The sequence below is a fragment of the Xyrauchen texanus genome, chromosome 35, assembly GCF_025860055.1.
Source record: "Xyrauchen texanus isolate HMW12.3.18 chromosome 35, RBS_HiC_50CHRs, whole genome shotgun sequence".
Lineage (NCBI taxonomy): Eukaryota > Metazoa > Chordata > Actinopteri > Cypriniformes > Catostomidae > Xyrauchen > Xyrauchen texanus.
In genome coordinates, this window is record NC_068310.1 from 7,055,257 (window position 1) to 7,080,869 (window position 25,613).

At 37.4% G+C, this 25,613-nt stretch overlaps 1 protein-coding gene across 3 annotated transcripts in view; it reads right to left on the reverse strand.

The window, feature by feature from the left end:
* Positions 1–25,613, reverse strand: part of LOC127628941 (histone deacetylase 7-like) — a 99,442-nt gene that overhangs the window by 40,959 nt on the left and 32,870 nt on the right. For all 3 annotated transcript variants that reach the window (XM_052105928.1, XM_052105927.1, XM_052105929.1), the window contains 2 exons: positions 2,548–2,726; positions 2,316–2,403 (listed from right to left, as the gene is read on the reverse strand). In XM_052105928.1, the coding sequence (XP_051961888.1) occupies positions 2,316–2,403; positions 2,548–2,726 (267 nt within the window). The remainder of the gene's footprint in view (positions 1–2,315; positions 2,404–2,547; positions 2,727–25,613) is intronic.

Consider the following 25,613-nt stretch of genomic DNA (forward strand, 5'->3'; position numbering starts at 1 on the left):
TATCTATCCGTCCGTCCGTCCGTCCGTCCATCTATCTATCTATGAAGCTACAATGCAATTTTTTTTTTTTTTAATTATAGAACAACAGGGTCCCCTTTATAGAACAGCATAATAGAACAACAGGGTTGTTCCCCTTTATAGAACAACAGGGTCCCCATGTCGATGAGTTTTCAACCACAAAGTTTTGTTTTCACTCTGTGTGTTATTTCCTGAGGCGGCAGTGTCTCTGTTTCAGGGAGGTGTACTATTAAAGAGGGCATTACTGAATGTACTGTAACATCAGCAGTGTTTTGTTTCTGGGTGCAGTTATTTGCATAAGAGTTTAGCTAACTGTTTGGCACCCATTTTAAGTGTTTGCTATTGTTCGGATTGTTTAGCTTCATGGGTGAGGAAAAAAATTCTACTGTAACATGTCAGTTGCCTCTTAGCTGAAGAAATGTGACAAACTGAAATGAAAAATCCCGATTGTTCTTGTGGCTAAAGATGCATATTAGTAACATTTGAGTGATGAGTGTTTCATTTTCAAGGAATCGCATTCATCATCAATAGATACATAGATCAAAACATTTAGACTTTTAGCGTGCTAATCAAAATACCTAGAGTTGTCCCAATACCATTTTTTGGTGAATGAGTACGGATACTTTTTTCAGTACCGAAACTAATAGCAAAACCTCTTTGTTTGTTTGTTTATGAATTCCATATCAACAGTTTATTTCAATTTTTTCACCATAATGGTTTCATAATAAATTATAAATGAATTCATTAAAACTTTAATCAAATGAAAATAGAACAATACATTTTCAATATAATATTGTATTATTTGAATGAAATGAAGTGCTTTTATACAGAACCTCACAGCATAATTCAAAATACAACAATGGAGTTATTTTGTCAGTGCATTAAGTGCAGCATAACAGAGCATCACAGATGTGATATATATATATATAATATTTATGTATCATTATTATTATTTTTATTATTAGTAGTAGTAGTAGTACTGTATTACAGTGAATATTGCATAACTATAAAGTTGTGATATATTTCTGTCATAATTTTATCCATTTAAAGTGAGATTTTATTTTGGCAGAAATTTGGGAGGATTTATCCTGTCTACAGGGCCAGTGTGATTATTAAACTGCAGAAGACTGCCATTTAATTAAATACAGTAAATATGTGGTCTGTATGTGCCTTGTGCTACAAAGTGAATTAGCGCTCTGCTCGCTGTCATCTACTACAAACAGAGCATGCAATGCTCATGATGGTGTTTTCCATAAAGATATCTATCTATGGTTTTCCCTGTATGAGCAGCCGGCTTCATATATTCACTATGAAGTGCGCAGCACATGCAAACTATATATTTATCTTAAAATCACTATATATTAAATCACAGCCTTTGCAATTTTATAATCACACTAGGACATAACGTCATTTTATTTGTGCGGTGAATGTTTCGCATTGTTGTGGTGATGTGTGAGATACCGTATGTAAAGAGCATTGCTTCAGAAATCTACTTATGATTGAAATCTTTATATGTATTTATGTATACACATTTTTTGCTACAAGTGTCATACACACAAACTGACATTCACATATTGTTTTTTTTTACTTTTTAGGTGTGTGTTAAATGCTTTTTTATGTTTATTTTTTATGTGTAGCACAATCGACAGCATAATCAATTATTGATTATCACTTAATCAGTTTCAATAGTATAACCATAAGACGTAAACATTATGCATGTTGACATGATTGTAGTGTATTTCAAATGCTAACTTACATTTTCTGTGTAAAGTTATTTGCAATACTAAAACTATGTTGTAATGACAACGTGATGCCAGTAAACCCTGTAATCTGGTAAACTGTGTAATGCTTGTACATCAAGGATTTTATGGCACTAAAAACATGTTAACACAAATAATGGTTATATCTTGTGGCTATACTTTGGACACAGTGAGTAATTTAATGTTTATGGACTGGCCCCCATTCACTTCCATTGTAAGTGCCAAACTGCAAACAGTTTTTTTTATAACCGAGGGACGAGTCAAAACTTTTTTTGTGGTAATCAACATTATGCCACAAATGCAGCTGATTGAGTTTAACTTGTATTGAACCTGGAAAATTCCTTTAAGCCCATAAGTACAAAAATATATATAAGATCATTTTAATTATTTTAGTCTTTTGACAGCCTTAATATTTCATAATCTCTGGAATCGACTTCAGCACCCGTGTAAACCCCTGATTGGGAATCACTGGTCTATTTGATAAGCAGTGTCTGAACAGTGGTTTTGTTCAGGGGTTGTTGTGTGGTCAGAACTCACTCTGTTGGCTCTTGTCCTTGTGCTTGAGTTGCTGTAGCTGTTGTTTGGCTTGCTCCTGGTCTCTTAGACGCTGCTCCATGTTAAGCTGCTACAGGAAGGAGATAAACCAGTCATAATCAATCACAACAACGATACTTTTTTGTGCAATATCCCAAAATTCACAAAAATAAGTAGCTGGAAAGGTACTTTGGGAAAAGTGTGATATCACAGTAAGCGTATATGGCAAATGTACCTGTATATGCTGAAGCTGTGAATGACTGTACTGGGAACAGTGCTGCGGATTGAAGGGACTGAGCAGCAGAGGGGGGTGGAGAGGGGACAGGAAGGCCGTGTCCGAACCCGGACGCACCAGACGCTCACCTACACGCAGGTCCATGTGGGTGGGGCCCGCGGGAGATGACAGCAAGGATTCTGTATAAAGAGACACAGTGTTATTCATCTCTCCAAACTAACAACTATTATGAGGTAAGATATAACAACCATTACGTATGAAAATAAATCACTTCTACTCAGAAACGTACATATTTGTAACATTTGTAGCTTTAATTAATCTGCATTAATGCGCACAACACAAAATATAAATTACAAGGTAAACTTAGATAGTTACATAAAGAAAAGAATAAATCTGACTCAAATGATCAAGTACTGAACTGAGGTCGTGGGAAATACTAATAAGCTTTGCGCTTGAATAAATTAAGCATGTTAGTTTGGTCAAAAGGAACTTATTTGGGGCATTTAATTAGTTGTTATAAAGACAACTTTAGTATTATTGATGTTTTTACTTTAATTAGTTATTTTGTCATCATTAGGGTGATTAGTGTTTCCTTTTGTAAAGTTGGAAACAGTTCAATCCGTGTAATCTTTCCTGGCATCTTTTCTTTCCTTTCCTTGCACATGTGAAGGTGCGTTGCTGATACAGATACAACTTCTTTGGGGAATCAAGTTTAATGACTGACCTCAGTCATTATTTTCTTTTAAGCCAATTCAATAAAGTAGAAACAATTATATAAATGTTCATTTGAAACAACGTGCTATTAGTTGAACATTTTATTCATATGATTTAATTTTTTTTGAACTGGTTGATTTGTGTATATCTAACAAAGTTTTTCTAGTTGTGCTGACATAAAATGACCATAAGTTGAATTTACTTTAGAAGCGTGCTGCAAAAATGCTAAATATAAATTTTAAGTAAATCCAACACATATCTTTTTCATTGTATGTGTGAATCTCATAAAAACAAATCCATGTCATCTTTCACCTAAAAATCTAAAGAAAAAAATAAGAAACTATAATTTGCATAACGTAACTTAGTTATAACATACATAATACATACATAACATATAAAATAACTGCATTATATAGATATATATATATAGATAGATAGATAGATGGATATATTCAATTCCGCTTTAAAATAAGGGCAGTAATACTTCCATGATGTATAAACAATTTACAATTTAAATAATGAACATAATGTCACAACACACACACACACACACACAAAATAATTAATGGTCTTAAAAAGATGCTTCAATTTCTTTTTAAAGCAAAGCGTCATTTCTTATTTCTTTCTTACATGTTCTTGACAGCTTTTATAAGATTCACAAACTCAGAAATGCTTAAATATATTAAGCTCATACAGGGAAATGCCTTGATTTGTTAATGCCATATAAACCAATGACATCACATTTCTACTCGTGCTACACGAAGGCAGGTGGACATTTGGGGGGAATAAAGAGTTTGAGAAAAGAGGGAGAGAGCTTGTGAAGGAGAAAGTCCATGTTCCTATTTTTCCCTTACAGCACATTCCACTGGGGTATTAAGAAGGCCTGATTTCCATTACTTTTGCATGCTGCGTTAAGAATATTTGCATGGTACCAGTGACTCTGTAGGAAGGACTGCCTCACCCTTACAACAAACCCTCTCATTCACAGCACACATAGTGATAAAATATTGTAAATGTATGTACGGTGGTACATAGCATTGATGTCCTTCACAAAGTGCTGGTACATTGCCCAGATAAAAGACGAGCAGGTTTATGAATGTGACTAAAACTGGGTCATACTTCCCTTAAAAAGAAAGTAAAGTAATTCTCCTTAACACAAAACTTCTCAATCACATTACTGTAATGTGAGAGAGAAAAATATATATGTAGTTTTAATTGTAAGGTATTTAAAAATCATGGTAGTATATGTTGTACACCCTTTAATTAATGCTGATTAACTACATTTAATAAAAGGTATTGCAGTAAGTGACCAAAAGTACGGTAATGCTAATCTAATGACAATAACCATTGAAAATTATTAGCATAAAATTTGATGCCCTATTGATGCCCTAAAGCACACTTACTACTGTATTCCTGTGTATTGTAGCTGCTTTGTCACCGTTATACTGACACAAAGTCATCAAACTAAAGGGCTTTCTACAGCACACCAATCAGCAGTGTGGAAAACGACTCACAAGTGACTTTATAAAAAGCAACCGGCGAAGAACAATGCGCACCTCTGAGCCGGGGAGTTATGCAAGAGAAAAGTGGAAAATAAAAGGGAAACCGGTGGTCAAAGGAGATGACATGAGGAGGTACTGTAGGTAATAGTGACAGTCTAAGACTAAAGACTAAAGGAGTGAGAAGATTGTTGCTAGGGCTTTGCAAGTCAGTTCACACAGTCAGTGTTTTGAGACTGACAACAAAGTGACAGTGACAAAAATAAACATTAAATATGGCGACGTCCATTTACACTGCATCGTCATAATTGAACAACGTTATTTAATAAACGTGTCCAATCAAGGCGCAAGTTCATCTGACAAATCTTAATTAACTGACAGCAGTTTGATTGTTATGGTAATGTATAAATTATGTATAATGTGTATAGAATGCATTTTAGTGTATTCTTCATCCTTTGACATCAACTTGCCCAGGAACAGCAGATGAAAATTAGCCAATTTTAGATAAATCTGTCACATTTGCATCAGTGGGATATTGTGTTAATGTGTATTGTCCCTGAAAATTAAAACAATAAAATAAAATGTAATATTAGGGTCAAACCAGTTGAGAATCATTGAGACAGACTGCAGTAGAAGGACTAAACGTGACCCTGTGTGATTACTGTACGCCCATTGGAGTTGTTTACAGAGCGAGAGATGCCCTGACATGTTCTAACACAGTCCAGGATCTCCTCAGCCACCTTTTAGGATCCTGAAATTGAGAGGAGGAACATTTTGGCACCGCAACCCTGGATGCCAAACATGTTTTGGGTTATTGCTTCCCTGAGCTCTAAACATCTAGCATATTCCCACCCAGACTTGTACAAGATCTGCACTGTTCTACTGTGCTCCAAAGGAAACAACACAACTCCCACACTTTTTTCCTCGGCATTCCCTTCCTGATAACAGAACAGTCACTATATTCCTGCCTGGATTTTTCCAGCTTCCAGTGTTGCATGGTGTATCGTAAAAACGACCTCTAGGGCAAATGAGGGTTGACAGCTCCAGGAAAGGAACTCAAACTCCCTGAGGAAAATGAGATAGAATTGAACAAAATTGTGTTTTCTGACCTCTGGAGCTCTACAGATGTGAATCCCCTTCTAAAAACAATTACCATGGTACATGGCTTATAACATGTTTTTTAACACTAACATGACTGTAGAATAAGAACCTTGAATTACCATGAAAACATCTTGTCATATATTAATATGGTAATCAGACAGTGCCAATGATACAATATCATTTCCATTAATCTCAAAAGGCATTTGGCCTATAGAAAGGCATATATATATATATATATATATATATATAGAGAGAGAGAGAGAGAGAGAGAGAGAGAGAGAAATACATATTTGCAATTTAGTCCTTTATGCTGCTTGAGAATAGAAATATAATATCAGAATACAATGTTACTTTTGAATGGTTGCACTTGCACATATTTAAGAAGCGTTTACTCTTCCTCACCTAGATTTTCTAGAAGTGCACACACATATATACACTCAGAGTTGCGGTCCGAGTGACTCACCTGATGAATAAGTGTACTTGAGATGATGAAATTATGAGATGAAGAAATGTGTAAATGAGTGAATAAATGAAGGAATGTGTGTGTTTGTGTGTGTGTGTGAGGGGGACGTCTTCCTTCCGAGACTGGATGTACAGTATGTAAGAAACTTTGTGTAAGTATGAATCAGCTTCTAAGTAAACTATGAACCATGAGTAGATGAAGACCTTTTGCAAACAAAACGATTTCTATTTTCTCAGGCACATGTTAAGTCTTCTGGATGTACAACTTACAGAAATCAAGAAGTACACACAGATGTCAATAGCCATATTATACTGTTCATGTGTTACACTTGCTATAGTTTACTTCCACGTTGCTTCTTCGTCCAATAGCATTGTCAAATGTCAATCTAGTCAATCACTGAAACAACAGCACCACCTTGAGTTACAAATAGCATGCATAATATGTGTATACGCATATGGGAACCTGATGATTCACTATCGTTGAACAGAAAATCAACGTGATAATGTTGTCTTTTGTATTAAAATAGGACACATTTGTGTTGTGATAAAGGAATAGATATCCTGTGATAGTAAACTAAAATGAATATTCCGGGCTCATTGTAAGTGCCTCACTGTTACACAGATTTTCCTTTTTTTAAGAAAAGTAATACATTTTTTGTGGTAATCAATATTATGCCATAAAATATTGTTGACTGAGCTTAACTTGGATTGAACACAGAATATTCCTTTAAATAGATATTAAATAAATAATCATAAAAAATGTAATTTAGGGACAAATATATATTGTAACACTAGAACATATCACAGGTAACTAACAACCCTATATACTTCAGGTAATTAGGCAATTAGAAAAATAATGTCAATTTTGGATTTATTTTTATTATTCATTATTCATGGAGAAACATTTAGGAATACTAAAGCTATTAGAACAGGACTGTGATGTTCCACTATGACCTGAAATATGGCCATATTTCAAACTTGGCAACTTCAATGTTAGGGTGTTGCTTACAGTTCCTTACTACAGTCTCTTCTAAGCCTAAGTAAAAGATTTAAACACACATAAAATAAATATGAAACTTTGGGGAATATTTTAATAACTGTATTTGGAGGGAACTATTTCAAGTCAACAACACAACTTTCCCTTGAATGATGTTCACTCTTGCACATTATTTGACTGCAGTTAATTACTTCCTTCAGTCACCTGTTCATTATGCATTAGGGATGAAACGGAGGCAAGTCAGAGATAGTTTTGGGTTTTAGTTGGTTTGTAATATCTCACCATGACAAGAAGGAAGGAGGAGTTGTGAAACTTAATAAAATAAAGGTTCTTCAATGGTTCCTTGCAGCATTTTAGGTAAAGCAAGAATGTTTTACTAACCATCAGATGAAAATCATGCAATAAAGACTAAGACCTCTCCTTAACAAGCTAAACGATTTCCAAACCACCAATGGTATGGAGAGAGTTACGTGCCAAAATGCTGAATAAATAACATCTAAATAGTGCTAACGTAGGAACATGTGTGATATGACACTGCTGACTATAAGACATTATTTCTATCATTAGTATCAGTTTAAAAAAAAAAAAAACTAAAGTTCCTGTGTATATCACACTCCCACTTGCAGCTCTCTCACACAACGACCTGTCTGACCAGCACAACAAGTTTAAAGAGCTTCTCTCAACACACTCTGGCTTTGAGTCAAGCCGTATGTGTGTGTGTATGTGTGTGTGTGTGTGTGTAGTGGGTGTGTGTTGTTATAGTCAGATGCTGACTAACTTCAGAGCTTCAATGGATCAAAAATAAAGCTTAAAGGTGCCGCTACGTGTGAACTAGTTAAAGGAAAAACACTTAATCACACAGTCACACATGAATTACATAATCAAAGGCTTGTTTGCTTGTCTTTCTATGTCTCTTTTACTCTTTTGCCTTTATTGGACTTTAAAAGCATGACTGAATGAATCGTTAATAGCTTTTATATTGTATTGCAAACATATGTGTATATTTTTTTGTACATTTAGATTTTGCTCATAAACAATGCAGAGGGATTCACATTTCACTGTCTCAAAACTTTTTCGAAATGCATCCTGCCTTCATCATCTTGTTGGAATTATCCTAAAAACAAAATGACAACTTGGAAATTCTAAGTTGAAAACTCGTAGGAGCGTAGATCCATGTGTAGATGTACCTTCTAACTTTAATTGTTGAGGACTCTGCCATTTCTGGTTCATTTTACATGATGTCACAATGGTCAAGTAGGAAAATTCGAAGCTTTCATATAATTTCGAGGTTCCATAATTAAGAAAATGCATAATTAAGAGATCAACAAAGATGCAAAAGTTGAAAAAATGTTGACATGACTTGAGTGCAACTTAAGTCAGGCAAGGTCCACATGAATCTGTGTACATTTAAAACATTCAGTTTTATCATTGTTTTCCAAAGTATGCAGTAATAGAGAGTGATTTCAAAGCGCTCAATATTTGGTGGAGGAAAGTGGCATTCTAGTGCATAAGTGTAGCAGAATCCATGTATTTCACACATTTGTGTGGATGTGGCCTTAGAAATTATTCATTGCTATGACAATTAATGTGTAGATGTACATACATCTACCTTTAATTTAAGTCTCTGCCATTTTATTTATTTTTTCGTAAGTGCTGTAATTCCGACATTAAATGAAAATGTATTAGTGTGGACGTGGCCTCAGAGTATAATCACAAATTCTGACTCTAAATTCTGATTGGTCAGGCTACATTCTAATCCGTTGTAAAATGCAGATAATATGCCAAGTTGCTACGTTGCTTACCACATTAAGAAAGAGCTTGCAGATTGCTGCGAGAGACATTAACTATGTAGGAAATCGATTGCCTGGGACAACGGTCGATTGTACTGTTTTCGAATATTAGAGGAAAATATTTGATCACAGAATACCGCGAATGATCAATTACAATAAATTATTCTAGAGAGCTGTGTAATAAGTACACCTAGTATTGGGCTGATTTTGGTAAAGATGGGGGAGTTGACAAGTTGGTCAGTGCTTGTTTGCCTAGACCACTTGATCTTGATAAATGAGTCTGTCTCAAGTACACCATCTGTACTAAGCCCAGTTATGTGCTACATAAAGCAACAACACACATACATTCCTGCTGGGCAGCGATGTCGCCTGAATCACAGCAACATGAGAAATGGAAAACAATAGGAGGAAGCACAGAAAAAGAGCCAGTTTGTGTGTTTTGTGCATACTGATCTGAAAATAGCGCCAGCAAGCAAAACAGGAAGCGCGGAACGAGTGACATCTGTTTTTCCGGGGAGAGATGTTGATGTTAGGCTGCGTAATTAGCTATGCCGGAGTGGGAGGGATTGATGTTTCTTTTTTAGCTCTGATCATTTCAATGCCCACTTTTGTTTGTTAAGCTCATCTAACAGTAGAAGAGGGTTCAAAAGTGCGACAAACTTCCTCAGGGCAGAGAATAGCAATGGCAAATAGAAGAAGAAGATGTAAAAAAATAGTAATGATCTTTTTTTACATTAAATATTGTTGTAAGGACAATCTGCTTCTAAATTACACAATATATATTACAGGAATATTCACTACAAGTTAAGTTCAAAGGTCAGCATTTGTGGCATAATGTTGATTACCACAAAATCTTATTTTGACTTGCTCCTTGTTTTCTTTAAAAGCAGCAAAAATCTGGGTTACAGTGAGGCACTTACAATGGAAGTGAATGGGGCCAATTTTGAACATTAAAATACTCACTTTTTCAAAGGTTTAGCCACAAGACATAAACAATATGCATGTAAACATGATTTCAGAGTGATAAAATCACTTACCTTTTCTGTATAAAGTTAAAGCCAATTTTACAACTTCGTTGCCATGACGATGTAACGTCAACAAACCCTAAAACCCTACAATGATTGTAAATATGGCAGTTTAAACAACTTTAATGCTCAAATAATACATGGGGTTTAACAGAATATTTAACTGTAAGCTTCACATTTATGTGTTTAAATCCTCCAAAACTTGGCCACATTCACATTTCTTTTTTTAAAGAAAAGGAAGGACGAGTCAAAATATATTTTTTGTGGTAATCAATATTATGCATCAAATACTGTCCACTGAGCTTAACTTGTATTGAACCCAGAATATTAATTTATTAGAATTCCGGTGGAGTTCTGAGGGCGTAGATTCCGTGTGAGCCATACAGTCAACATGACATTATTTAGTCCATTAATTTATTAATAAAAAGAAAATCATTCAGTAATTAAGACTCATTGATTCATTCAAAACATGTTTTGTGTAATGCACTTACAGTGGAAGTCTATGGGGCCAGCATTCTAGAGGGTTTAAAAGTAGAAATGTGCAGCTTTCTATGATACCCGAGTTGCAACACTGCCAAGGATATGTGAATTCTACTGTAAATAGAAGTGAATTATTTCAGTTTTCAATGCGGCATTTCAATGATATCAAGCTGTAGTATGAGAGAGTTAAATGTAAACTTGGAGTTAATGTTTATGTCTTGCCCTTTGCAAATTAATTAATTATTTGTTAGATACCATTCTTTCTACCTAGTCTCAAAGAACAAATTTTACTATAGCAACATTTTAGCAAACTAACATTTACATGCATATTCTATGTTTCACTGCAGTTTTATGGTGAAAATAACACTAGAGGCACTACATCAACTGTGCGTTTTATTCACTTTCACAAAAATCACGAGTGCAATGGCTGATTATGATTATTTTTCACTCTATTACTCACACACTGCTATGTTATGATACCGAAACACTTTTACAATAACGTATCGTTTGAAAAACAATATATTTTAATGCTTTTATTAAAGACTCACCGACATTTACACACTAATTCCAATGTCATGAGCTTGTGCTGTTGCTCAACTGATAGAAGGTTAGACTTTGGTGCAAACTGACACGTGAGACGAGAGTGTCATAAAAGCAGCACCTGATGAAGTGGTAGTGTCAGAAAATGTGCTATTCATTTTTCATTTTGCTTTTGACGCTATTGGTTAGGGATAGATGTTGGTTAAGGGTAAGGATGTCTGTTTTGTTCACCTCTCATTTGATTTTTGGACATTATCGGTTAGGTTTAAGTGTTGGTTAAGGGTAAGGATGTCTGTTTTGTTCACCTCTCATTTGATTTTTGGACATTATCGGTTAGGTTTAAGTGTTGGTTAAGGGTAAGGATGTCTGTTTTGTATAACTCTCATTTGCTTTTAGGTCACTATTGGTTAGGTTTATGTTAAATTATTAGGTTAGGAAGGTACGTTTTACTCATAAAAACATCCATCTCGTATTTACCTTAAAAACCTTGTCTGATTACAACACCATTTCACTCGCTTTTGGTGCCCCCCGCTGGATATTTCACTTGGAAACAGCAGCCAAATGTGTAATGAAGCATGTAATTGCAAAAATGTTCCAACAGTCACGTAATGTTCATGAGATCAGGCTGATTATTTGATCCAGCTTTCACTTTAAATATATTACTGTACTTTTTTATTCATTCTTACAAATGGAGAGACAACATTATATTCTTTGGTAATGGAGAGTAGGCCACCGATGTGAGCTGAAGTATTTAACCTGGAATGTTCATTTACTAAACTGGCTGCTTGAAAAATGATCATTCATGTGTGGATTTTAATGTGACAGCAGTGACCTCTTTAAGAGCATCTCTGTCTCCACAGATCCTGGAGATGCTTTCTCTCAATGTGTGTGTGTGTGTGTGTGTGTGTGTGTGTGTGTGTGTGTGTGTGTGTGTGTGTGTGTGTGTGTGTGTGTGTGTTTGGAGGTTCAGAGAGAGCTGGGGGGTATGGGAGTGGGGAACAGATTTGAAAACCTGACACTCCTGAGAAAGTAACACAAGAGGCCCCGTTCAGTCGCCACTGGAGCAAGAATCTCTTAACCTCCCATTTGAGAGGCAAATACATACCTTTTTTTGCAGTTTTTGTGCGTGCGTGTGTTTATTTGAAGTGTTCAGTATAAAAAATATTAAATCTCTCAAATAAAAAGTTGATTTATTTTCACTTCTAGATGTACTAAAATTTGTCTGGAATAGCCTAGCATTTTTTTATCATTAAAAAAAGTTTGACAAACCCATTCCCCTTCACTTGATTACATGGAAAAGAGAAGCCTGGATGTTCTTCAAAAATTCACCTTTTGTGTTAAGGTTTGAAACAAGACAGAATTGTTATTGGTGAACTTTTCCATTAAACATTTTGCTTTTCTTACTCCAAAGCAAATGTTCTTACTCAAAAGGCCTCAATGAAAGTTTATGAAGAATTAATAAATGTAGGAATTGGTAGAGCAGGTCTTTGTTTCAGTTATTTACTTTGTTTTGTACTTGTTGTGTTTGACTACACCATTGGTTACTTAATGTAACACAGTATTTGATTTGTACACACAAATTCATATTGTAAACACATACAAAAATGTTACACTTCTGATATCCTTTAATTTGAAAATACCTTTTGTGTAACATAGGGTAGAGCTACTGTTTATAATAACACGTAGACAGATGCACTTAAAATGTTCATCATTATGGAAATTGACATGCGTACTGGGAATCCAGCCTCTGAAAAGATTTAATCTCTCTCTACAACACAATAAAGAGTTTTCAGAGATCAAACCTCAATAGGGCACATCAGGTTTAGGCAAATGTGCATTCTTGCATTGCTATATGGCTGTGGATTGCTATAACACCCCTTGTGGCAACGCTGAGAATACAACTCGTACTTGCATTGTGTAATAAATTGTGTTAGGACACATTTATCTCTGATTTGTTGTATCTGACCTGTTGAAATCTGAAAAGAACTCATCGTTTGGCAACAGACTCCTGAGGGCAGTAAATGCAATAAAAATAGCATTTCTTATTTCCAAATATGTCTTTGTGACAAGGAGGAGGGCATGGCAGAGTCGTGAGGATGCACCCCCGGACCTGAATTGTTCTAATCAGCCGGAAGGAAGATAAAGATGAGCGGGAGGCACCAGTTCGAGAGAGAGAGAGCGAGAGCGAGAAAGAGAGAAAGAGAAAGAGAGACACACGGCCGCTGTGTGTGTGCACGTGTATGTGTGTTTTATATTATGTTTCAGTTGATTAATGTCATTAAGGGTGAGTTCACACTTGTAGTTTGGTTCTCTTATTTCTTATGATACATTTAGTCCTTGTTCGCTTAGCGTTCACACTGGCTTTTTTAACACTTTACCTAAAGATACAAAACAAAAGGCATAAGGATAAGATCACAACATGATTGGACAGCTCTAATGATGTATATTTTGTGACGGAACTTGCCGAACATCCAAAACAATGCTGGCTGCTGGGCTAAATGTGCTTGTTGGACCCAACCTATCACTGAAAATTTGCCTACACTTGAGAATTTTTGTGCATTGTTTTTCCAGTATACTGGATATGCTCGTTAGACCAAATGTTAATAAGGAACTTTACCTCCTCATTTCTCGATGTTTGCCCTCTAATCATTTTGTTTTGCTTACACCACTCTTACTGCTCTTTCTATGTTATCAAATTAAGTGATTTTTAGTGTCGCTTCTTGTGACATCAAATCCTGTTATTGGTCCATTTAGTCGTCTTTGGTCCATGCTGCGTTCATTTATCAGTCAAACCTCACCGGAGTTCGTTTGGAAGCGGGCCGAGACCCACTACTCATGGTCCGCTTGTTTGATGCGCACCAAGGTTCGGATGGCAGCGTTCACACTTTTTCAAATGATCAGCACTAACAGAGCAATCGCACCAGAGTTAATTTTAATCTAACCAAACCTGTCAAGTGTGAACACACCCTAAAGTTATGTTAACTCTTCTGCCGGTTCCAGCCTCCTCCTTGTCCATTTTAAGAACCCTGTTACAGTCTTCCTGAAAAGTAAGAATCATTAATGGAACCCTTAAAGAATCGGAACTGGAATCGTTGAAGTAATTACAATTCCCATCCCTAATCATGAATTGCATTCTCACCCACAACCTAGTCTCATAGAATAAACATTACTATAACAAAACAAAAAACTAAAATTTGTACTTGCCGTGTTCTGTTTTGCCACAGTTCACTGGTGAAATGAACACTAGATGCTCTACAACAACTGTGTGTTTTATTCAGTTTCACAAAAATCACGTGTACAACTACTGATAATGACTTTTATAACACTTCTTTTACGCTCTATTACTCACACACTGCTATGTTATGATATCAAAACACATAATTTGAAGAACAATACATTTTAACACTTAATTTACAGAACCATCAACATTTGCACACTTACTGTATTCCAATAGCTCAACTGATAAAGTGTAGGACTTTGGACTTTGAAGACCGTGGCTTGAGACCAGTCAAGTGTGCAAACTGAGACAAGACTGACACGAAAAGATGTGGTTGCTTCAGAAAATGTGCTTTTCATGTTGAATTTCCTTTTAGGACACTATTGGTTAGGTTTAAGCATTGGTTTAGGGTAAGGATGTCTGTTTTATTCACCTCTCTTTTGCTTTTAGGAGACTATTAGTTAGGTTTAGGTTAAAGTTTTAGGTTAGGGAGGTAAATTTAATTCATGAAACCTCAATCTAATATTCAACTTAAAAACCTTGTCTTATTACGACACAATTTCACTTGCTTTTGGTGCCCCCCACTAGACATTACTCTGTTTCATGAGATCAGGGATCACATTTCGTAATCCAACATCCCTTTAAATACAACCTTGAATAGCTAAAAGTGTTTAGGTTTGCTTACTTGGGTAGATCATTTTTAAGGCCATGAACTTCTAAAATTCAACCAGGTGAAATACTTCACTCATGTCTTTATTTTAACCACCATAGCCACTGATGAATGGGAAATAAAAAACAGGTCCAACACAGAGATAGAAACATAGCATGAGAGGCTGTGGCAGTAACATCATAGTCGCTTTGGCACAAAGTGTCTGCCCAGCTCAGTGAGTCAGAGTTTGTATGTACACACAGTATGCAAGTGTGTGCACATGCTGGTCTACATACTCTGCATACTTTCAGATGAGGGGTCGTAACATTATGTAAATGCTCTGGTATGTTCTTAAACCTGTTTTCTAGTGAAGTGGCCTTAAGGTGTTAAAACATCAGATTAGGGGAGATAGTTTATTGAATGTGTAAGAGTTTGGCACAGAGTTTGTTTTTATAGATGTGTGAGAACACACTAAGTGTGTGTATGTGTGTGTGTGTGTGTGTGTGTGTGTGTGTGTGTGTGTGTGTGTGTGTGTGTTTGTATTTGTCGCACTACATCTGTAAGCATAATTGCTTACGTCAGTGTGTGTGTGTGTGTACAATTGTGGGTACAAAACTTTCTTTTAGGGTTATAATTAAGGTTAATCATTAGTAATTAAAATAATCTATATATGAAAAAGTCTTTGGTATGTCCTCATATAGATTAACTATTAATGTGTGTGTTTGATTGTGTCCATCTATATTTGACAGTACCACATTACCATACCATACATCTCTATATATGAGTGCTTGTACAACATGATCAAACAGAAGGCCGACATGTTGTTTCCAATACTTCTGGTACCCTACGATCGACCACATTACAAATGGCATCTCCAATCAGACATATTTGCATCGACTCCTGTGTGTTTACCTCCCCCTGTGGCGTGACCGGAGGCGCATTGTGTCAGCAATGTGGGAGACCTGGGTTTGGATCCCACAATGAAACCAGGAAGTAATCAAATTTCCATAATCAGTGAGAAGTGCAATTCAGAGGTTGCATTTTTCCCTCTAACATTACATTTTTACTCCCCTGATGGTTAGGTTTATATTTGGAGTTTGGGTTGGGGGTTACAGTTTATAAAATAGTCATTCTTGTTCACTGATTTACAGCCTGTTGGCTGAAAACAAATAGATTCACAATTTGTTTTGGCGCCCCTCTGTGGAGATTACACCTGGAAAATGTAGCTCACATGTGCCCATACACCCAACAACAGCTACAACTTTAGCCACTGGGGGCAGTGTTTCGAATTGTTGTTCTCATGTTCTCTGGACTGTGCCCCAAGAACACCACCACTGCAAAATTTTACAGAAACATGAGCTTCAAAACACCTTGACACAAATAGCTGCCACAGTCAGCTGGAACAATAGCAATTAACAATCTACATTTAACTAATATAAGAAATATCCCCACAGTCACTCATGCTTTAAGTACTACTAGTCTGATCTTTGGAAAGAAATAAAAAACCCACCTTGGTGGAGACAGTAGACAAATTACACTGAGAGCAAGCAAGCAACATGGCTTGAAAAAACGTCTAGGTTACTGTTGTAACCTTCGTTCCCTGATGGAGGGCTCGGTTACCTCAGAACTTGATAAAAGGCTAATGAGAATTTGGCAGACAGAATTTGCATGCATCTGTTCATTCAGGTTCATTCAGGTTTTGCTCTGAGGAGCCAAGAATAAGGTTCGGCCATTGCAGTGGCTCGGTTCATCTCCTTCCCTTCATCAAGGAACAGAGGTTAAAACAATAACCTAGATGTTCCCTGTCTGTCGCTCACTTCGACGTTGTGTCGAGTGAAGCGACACTAGCAGTCCCTATTCTCTATATATCACGCCATGCGCTGAACCGTGTACGTGTGCTGCTGATGCAGGTGCGGGCAGGCAGTTGGAGGATGCCACACTTCTCGACGAGTGTGCTCGAACCGGCAAGGGGGTGGGCATGGCCTGGGTGTAATAGGCCAAAGCGATGGCATCAACGACCCAGTGGGAAAGCCTCTGTTTGGAGACAGTGTTCCCTTTCCGCTGTCCACTAAAGCAGACAAAGAGATGCTTAGAGCATCTAAATCTCAGCGTGCGGTCCACATAGGTACGCAAAGCATGCACCAGACACAGCAAGGAAAAGGCTGGGTCTTCCTCCTCCCGGGGCAACGCTTGCATCGTCCCTGTAGGGGGTCGTAGGATCCTTGCACACGTATCCTGGTCATGGTCTTAGGACGACATGGTTGTCTGCTGGACCGAACTCCAGACAAGTGTTGCTGACAGAGAACGCTTGCAGGTTCCCAACCCTCTTGATGGAAGTGAATGTAATCAGGAGGGCCATCTTCAAGGAGGGGGCTTTGAGCTCGACTGATTCTAGTGGCTCGAAGGGGGGTCTCTGAAGGCCTGAAAGGACCATGGACAGATCCCAAGAGGGGAACAGGCATGGCCTGGGAGGGTTCAGCCTCCGGGCACCTCTAAGGAACCTGATAATCAGATTGTGCTTCTCTAGAGACTTACCATCCACTGTGTCGTGGTGAGCCGCTATGGCGGCTACATAAACCTTCAAGGTGGAGGGGAACAGCCTCCCCTTCAGCCTCTCTTGTAGAAATGAGAGCACTGAACTGACTGACAGCTCAAGACAGCTGAGATGCCTGAGCACCTGGTCCCTGTGGGCGCACAGTGACTCTTGAGAGAGGGCTAGGATGAGCCAGTCATCAAGGTAATTGAGTATGTGGATGTATACTCACTTCCCTTAAAGGGGCAAGGGCTGCCTCTGCGACCTTCGTGAAGATGCGAGGGGACAGGGACATGCCGAAGGGGAGGACCTTGTACTGATATGCCTGGCCATCGGACACGAACTGTAGGAAGGGTCGGTGTCATTGCAAGATAGAGATGTGGATGTACGTGTCCTTCAGGTCTACCGCTGCGAACCAATCTTGATGTCAGATGCAAGTTAGAATGTATCTTTGCGTGAGCGGGAGTTTGTGCAAGGCTGGTTGAAAATGTGCAAGTTCAAGATCGGTCGTAAGTCGGCGCCGTTCTTGGGTACGATGATGTAAGGGCTATAGAAACCCTTCTTCATCTCGGCTGGAGGGACAGGCTCTATCGTGTCTTTGAGTAAAAGGGTCGCAATCTCCACACATAGGGTGTTGGTGTCTTCGCCGTGCACCGAGGTTAAGCAGACGCCGGCGAAAGGGGCCGGGGGCCTAGTGAACTGAATCGCATAGCCGAGTTGGATTGTCCTGGCCAGCCAGCACAATAGGTTGGGAAGCTACGTGCAAGTTGGGTTGACGTACCTGAAGAGGCTTCGTAGCTGGGCGGAGCAAGTAGTGTGGCTTCAGGAGGCAAAAGCGCATCCTGAGGCATTGGTGCTGAGCGAAGACTCGAAGCACTTACCTTGCTCCGAGCACCCGGCCTTGGGCAGTTTAGTGACTGAGGAGCAGGTCCCAATAAGGCATCCTCTAGACTCATCAGAACCGGCCAGTTGGGGGACAGCAGTAGTGGGTCCGGTGGCGAGGAGTCCACATCCGGTGTGCCGGGACAGCTGGAGTGTGGCACCGGGCTGCTGTGAGAATGGCATTTGTGGGCCAGATGACTCGAGGAAATGATGCACTTATTGAGAATGTGGGTACAGAAGCCTGAAGGGGGTGCGGCAAAAGGAATCATTTCAAATAAGGATTCTCCTCCCGGCCCACCTCCGTGGGACAGAGTGGTCTGCTTACCAGCTCCAGAGCAAACATCTCATTCCCTGGGTTGTCCGTCTCAGGAATGCCTGGGAGTATTCCGGGTCCTCAAGGATGTTTGGGAGATGGGGGGCGTGCACTTCCTGTGGGGTGCTCGACGCTGGGCTGAGAGCTGGGCCCAGGTAGAGGCAGAGCTACCTGACGTTTGGAAGCGTGGCTGTGAGCGATGCCCGGACCCGAGGAACCAATCGTCTAGCTTTGAAGGCTCCCGACATTGACGCTGGCCAAGACAATTATGTCGGCCATCTGGGCATCAGCCTTAGATTGGGCGTGCTGGCCCAAAGGCGGCATTCCAGTCGAGTCTTCCGCGTCAGATGCCAGATCGCTCTCCGATGCAGCAGCAAATTCATCATCCAGCTCGGGGGGCTCGAGGGAGTAAACAGACTGGCCGTGAGGCGACCTGCTCTCACCTCGAGCTTGGACGGAAGTCAACAAGGGTGCCGGGGAGTGGGGTGAAACCGAGCCATCCCTAAATCGCCTCCATCGCCATCACATTCCTCCCTTGTTCTCTCAGGCTGGGGAGCCCCCGGCATGACGTACACCGCCCCATTCCTTTCTATATATATATATATATATATATATATATATATATATATCCCGCACTATCTCGCCAGTGGCGACTAGATTTTAAATGATTGTTGTAATCAAATATTTTTGGTCACATTTGCGACCATTTTAGTCGCAGTCTGGAGTCCTGCTTCACACATCGCAAGTGCTGCAAATAAGTGTTGGGGGCCCTAGAGGCGAGGAGGTTTAATCAACAACTGAGGAGACCACAGCCATTTTAATTAGCCACACACACACGCAGAGACTTCCCTATGTATGCTGGCGATAGGGCCTGGTTTGTTTTGTTTCCTGTTTCACTGAGGAAACACTGGTGATTACAGCTCCAGTCATGGATACCTCAAAAACAATCTGCAGTTTTATATAAATAGCCGGAGGTTGAAGTAGTGTTTGCAACACTCACTCTATCTCTCTCTCTCTCTCTCTCTCTCTCTCTCTCTCTCTCTGTTTTGCTCTATCTCTCTCTTTCTCTGAACTATAATTAGTCAAAAGTGTTGCTGCCATGTGGTCACTTTCGGTCAGTAACAACATCCTGTTTCATGTATTACCCTTATGTCTGTCTATCTCATTCATTCTTGCTCTTTCTTCTCACATTTTAAATAAATAGTTCAGCAAAAGATGAGAATTCTGTCATCATTCCACATTTTGCTGAGTAAATGATGACTGAATTTTCATTTTGGGTGAACTATCCCTTTAATATCATGTTGGTTCTGGGCCACAGGTGTTTGGGGCCATCCCATAAATGTGTAAATTTAGTATTTCCAGTTTTCATAGAGACCCTTCTGTGCCAAGAAAGCTATGTAAAAGTGCTACAATGAGAGCAAGCTGGGAGAGAGAGATGTTAGTTATGAGCACAGACTGTACAAAAGGAGAGAGACAAGAGAGCAAAAGACACTTCCTGTTTGCAGACTTGGTCTTCGTTTCCTGTTCGTGACTTCTTGTATGCAGCTATTTTTATAACTGCCAGTTTCTATTGAGGTAGAAGACAACAGTTTGTGTTTCAATAGCGAAACTGTCACACATGTGCTAACATAGCTAATTTAATAAAAGAAAAAAGAAATTGGTTCCTCTAAGCCAGTGTTTCCCAACCTCCCACTATCCATCTATACTAACCTTCATCAATATTTTTCCTGTTCAAGAACTTGTCCATGTTTTCTGTCCATGAGTCGAGGCATCAACGCTCTGTTCAACGCCAGCGTCAAGCACCGCTTTGAGTTGCAGAAAGCGTCACAGAGGGGTGATTTTACGAGTGTGCCAAGTAAAAAAGTGGGAGGTGTGCAAAATAAACTTTGAAAACATGTATTTGGAAGAGAGAAAAATGTCTTGCTTTGATAGCAGAAAGTAATAAAACGACTCGTTTATGTTTAAGTATAAGCGTTTTCTTGGTGAATTTAAATTAGTCCAATAACTGGGGTCTCTAATATGAATAAACGATAAGGTAATATTTGATTAAAATAAATTATGAGACATTCAATGTCTCTTCACAAATTTGGACAGTTTTTAAATATTTATTTTTGCTTAGTACTCTCAGAGATATTCTTGGTGAAGCAATAGCATGTTTGTGAAAAACACTTTGGTGTAAAGTCACTTTATAGACTTCAATGTATTCTGCAGCGCTGATGCGAGTCATGTGAAAGACCCTTAATGCGTATAAATATCAGTCACTTTTGCACATTAATCATTGCTCTTCACAGTCACAAAAGTGACCGATCATGGTTTCAAAAAGGTGAATTTCTCCAAAAGACGAGGAGATTGGATCCCTGGAATTATTATTTTTTTCATGCATTTATTTATTTAGTAGAATTTGATAATTTTCCACGGCATACCTGACAATCTTCTGTGGCACAGTGGTTGAGAAACACAGCTCTAAGAAGCACAGTGATGGTAGCTATCTAATTTTCATTAATAATAATAATTCTTATTACTGTAACATGAAAGAAATCTCATTATCATTACTGTAACATTAACCCATCTCATTATTGTAATGTAAATAAATCTAATTCTCATAACTGTAACAAGAATAAATCTAATTCTCATTACTGTAACAAGAACAAATCTCATTCTCATTACTGTAAAATGAACAAATCTCATTCTCATGACTGTAACAAGAACAAATCTCATTCTTATTACTGTAAAATGAAAAAATCTCATTCTCAATACTGCAACATGAAAAAATATCATAGTCATTACTGTTGTGTGAACAAATCTCATTCTCAATACTGTTACATGAAAAAAGTATCATTCTCAATACTGTAACATGAACAAATCTCATTATTGTAATGTAAAGAAATCTAATTCTCATTAATGTAACTTGAAAAATGTAATTCTAATTACTGTAAAATGAAAAAAAATCGAATTCTCTTTACTGTAACAAATAAATCTAATTTGCATTACCGTAACATGAAATAATCTCATTCTCATTACTGTAACATTAAAAAATATATAATTATCATTAATGTAACAAGAAAAAAGCTAATTCACATTACTGTAACATGAAATCAAAATCAAATTCTCTTTACTGTAACAAAACCTAATCTCATTCTCATTACTGTAACATCAAAAAATCTCATTCTCATTATTGTAATGCAAAGAAACTCTAATTCTCATTACTATAATTTCAAAAATCTCATTATCATTACTGTAACATAATAAAATCTAATTCTCATTACTGTAACAAGAACAAATCTCATTCTCATTACTGAAAAATGAAAAAATCGCATTCTCATTACTGTAACAAGAACAAATCTCATTCTAATTACTGTAAAATGAAAAAATCTCATTCTCAATATTGTAAAATGAAAAAATCTCATTCTCATTACTGTAAAATGAACATATCTCATTCTCATTACTGTAAAATGAAAAACTCTCATTCTAATTACTGTAAAATGAACATATCTCATTCTCATTACTGTAAAATAAAAAAACTCTCATTCTAATTACTGTAAAATGAAAAAATCTCATTCTTATCACTGTAACATGAAAAAAATCTCATTATCATAACTGTAAAATGAAAACAATCTCATTCTCATTACTATAACATGACAAAATATTATTCTCATTACTGTTGTGTGAACAAATCTCATTCTCATTACTGTAAGGCAAAACAAATCTCATTCTCATTACTGTAACATGAAAAAATCTTATTCTCATTACTGCAACATGAAAAATCTCATTGTCATTTCTGTACTGCAAAAAATAATTCTCATTTTATAACATGACAGAGTCTCATTACTGTTATGTGAAAATTACAGTAATTAGCAAATCTAATTCTTATTATTGTAATGTCAAAAATCTTGCATACTGTAACTACTGCTAAAAAAATTGATGCTCATCACTGCAATGCTAAAAAATGTCATTCTCATTACTGAAATGCAAAAAATCTCACTCATTACTGTAATGGGAAAAAACTATATAAATTATTAAAATTTTTTGTAAATATTACAAACAATTGTATATTTGTATATTGTTTGTAAAATAAATTGTAATAATGTCTTAATTTAAATTTTCTTTATGCAAATTATACATTCTTATTTTTACATTAAATTTTGGGGTGAAACATGACCCAAACCCATTTATTCGTGAGAATCATATAATGTATCTATCAGTGGCCTCAAAAAGTATAAAGTAGTTAATATAACAGACAACAATACAAGAATATCAGCTAATTCTGTGTCAAAAGCACAAAGAATACTTCAAGCAATGCTTAAAACTGGATTCTGCGGGCTTTCCAACTAAGTGAAATAAGACGAATAGCAGTGGCCATTCAGAATACAAGGCCTCCACCATGCAGTGAAACCCTGCAGTTCGAAGAGTTCACTGAGAGCTAGCCATTAAACAGAGCTGCTTACTGGCTAAACTAGCCTAACGTCTGATTAGCCATGAGAGATTACCACCTAAATCAGAGCGTAGAGATGGAAAACCTAGTTAAGAATGAAACCCATGAAGGTCTTTTCCGTTCAACACAAACTGCAGAGCTTCCAAATATCTGGTTATAAAAAGCCAGTGGGGTCTAAAAGTCTGAGACCACTAGTGAAAATTCAGTATATGGGTGTTAAAATGGTGTGTGGATGTATTTGTACGAGGATGCATCGCTTAGCATCATGTGCAACCTTGTTACAGAAGCCAAATTCTCCCATTATTCTCTTATTCTGTGCACTACATAAGAAAAAAAAAAGAAAACATAACTTTCAGTGCGGTTGTGAGATAAGTTGACCAATTTAAATAGGCCTCCCCTTCTTGCTCTCTATTTTACTGTTGCTAAATCGACTTTGTGCAAGACAGGATCTCCAATTTTAGACACATTTGACCGCATTCACATATACACCCTCTAGCTCTCCTCTAAACTCACTTCTAATCTCACCATTTGTCTTTACTTTCTCTTAATCTTGCTTTTTATCACTGTCCTATTAAGTCCCCATTCTACACACTCAGAGAAATCTAATGTGACAACACATTCTTTTATTTCATATTCTTTTTATATCTCTCTATTTTTCTGGGTTATATCTCTCTTTCATACACACTCAACATCTCTTGCTCTTATTCTTTAGTCTTACAGTTTTTCTCAATTGCTAAAACACATTTCTTGAAACATTCACCCATTTTCTCACAACTTTAAATACAAAACCAAATCTTCAAACTGCATTCACAAAACCCCTGACTCTTCTGGCAAAATCAAACAATCGCCTCAAAATCATTTAATCTGTGATCAAAATCAAACAATACTTTCATACACATCCGTTCAATATATAAACACTACAGAGCATTCATTAGACATAACATCAGAAATTGGAGGACACAGTGTCCAGGGCATGTAGTTACAGTTATATAGTAAGAGCAATTTGCATTTACTGACTTAAAAAGTATAATAATCACAACTTACATTTGTAGTACAGTGAACCTTTTGTATACTGTAAGTCCTCAAGTAATACAGTATTGAATGTCTGTATATTCAGCAATTTCATACTGTAAATATACAGTAGTCCAACTGCAAAATGAAAACACATTACAGTACACTCACTCAAATATGTTGTGCAACTGCAAAATCAAAGTCAATGAGAGATTCATTCTGCCTCAGCATCACGTTTTCAAATCATTAGAAACAAGTGTGAACAATTTTGAGACGTTGTGCGTAAACGATGACAACTGTGTTGCTTTTGCTGCCCGTGCTTACCTTTTGAAACAAGTGCATCACATTGCAAAAAGAGTGGTTGATTCGACAAATGGGTTTAGGCCACTGAGCATGTGGTTCAGAGAATGGGGTTTAGTGTTTTAGCAATTCAGAAAAACTGTAAATGTGTGGTATTAAACAGTTCATTTGATCATTTATTTTTACCCCAGAGGATTTTTTTTTCTTATAGGTTGCTTTTTTAATTTTTTTCTCCTAAAATCCCTTAGGAGAAATAAAAATAGATTGCTCTTCCTTTATCTCACTGGTTTCCAGGAGAAATACTTCACATATTAAAGAGATCTCATTTGCCGAGAAGAGAAGAGAAGAGAAGAGAAGAGAAGAGAAGAGAAGAGAAGAGAAGAGAAGAGAAGAGAAGAGACGAGAAGAGAAGAGAAGAGAAGAGAAGAGAAGAGAAGAGATGAGATGACAAAAGACGACAACAGACAAAAAGAGACGAGAAGGGAAGGGAAAGGATGACGAGAAGAGATGAAAAGGAAAGGAAAGGAAAGGAAAGGAAAGGAGAAGAGTAGAGAAGAGAAGAGACAAAATTACAAGAGATGAAACAAGACAATAAGAGATGAGACAAGAAGAGACGAGAGGGCAAGAGAAGAGAACATAAGAAAAGAGATAAGACAACAAGGGATGAGAAGAGACGTCAAGAGAGATTCAACCATATATATAAAGACAATTTCACCAACATACATCAGTATTTTTCACTCAGTTAGACTCTCATTTGAGTAAAATTGAAAACAATTTAAAAGAATAAAATGAAAAGTAGATTAAAAATGATAAATGAGGGGGTCTATTTTAGGAGTGCTAGCATTAAGTGCAGCCCTATGCCATAATTTATAAGCTGAAAGTCAGTGGGCATGGCGATTGGCAATACAATGTTGGTATATTCACACAAGCATGTGCTAAGTCTAGGTGCAAGAAGGTTTGTCGAAATGGCATGTGCAACGCGCAAATGGACTGGATTAAGTGCAATTGAATTCTGAGGTCCTTCTCTGGGATTTCCACCATCTGCGTCCTATTATATAGTCAATTCTCTGTCAGGCACCAACGATATAAACAAAGACAGCACATTTGTAAGAATTAGGTAA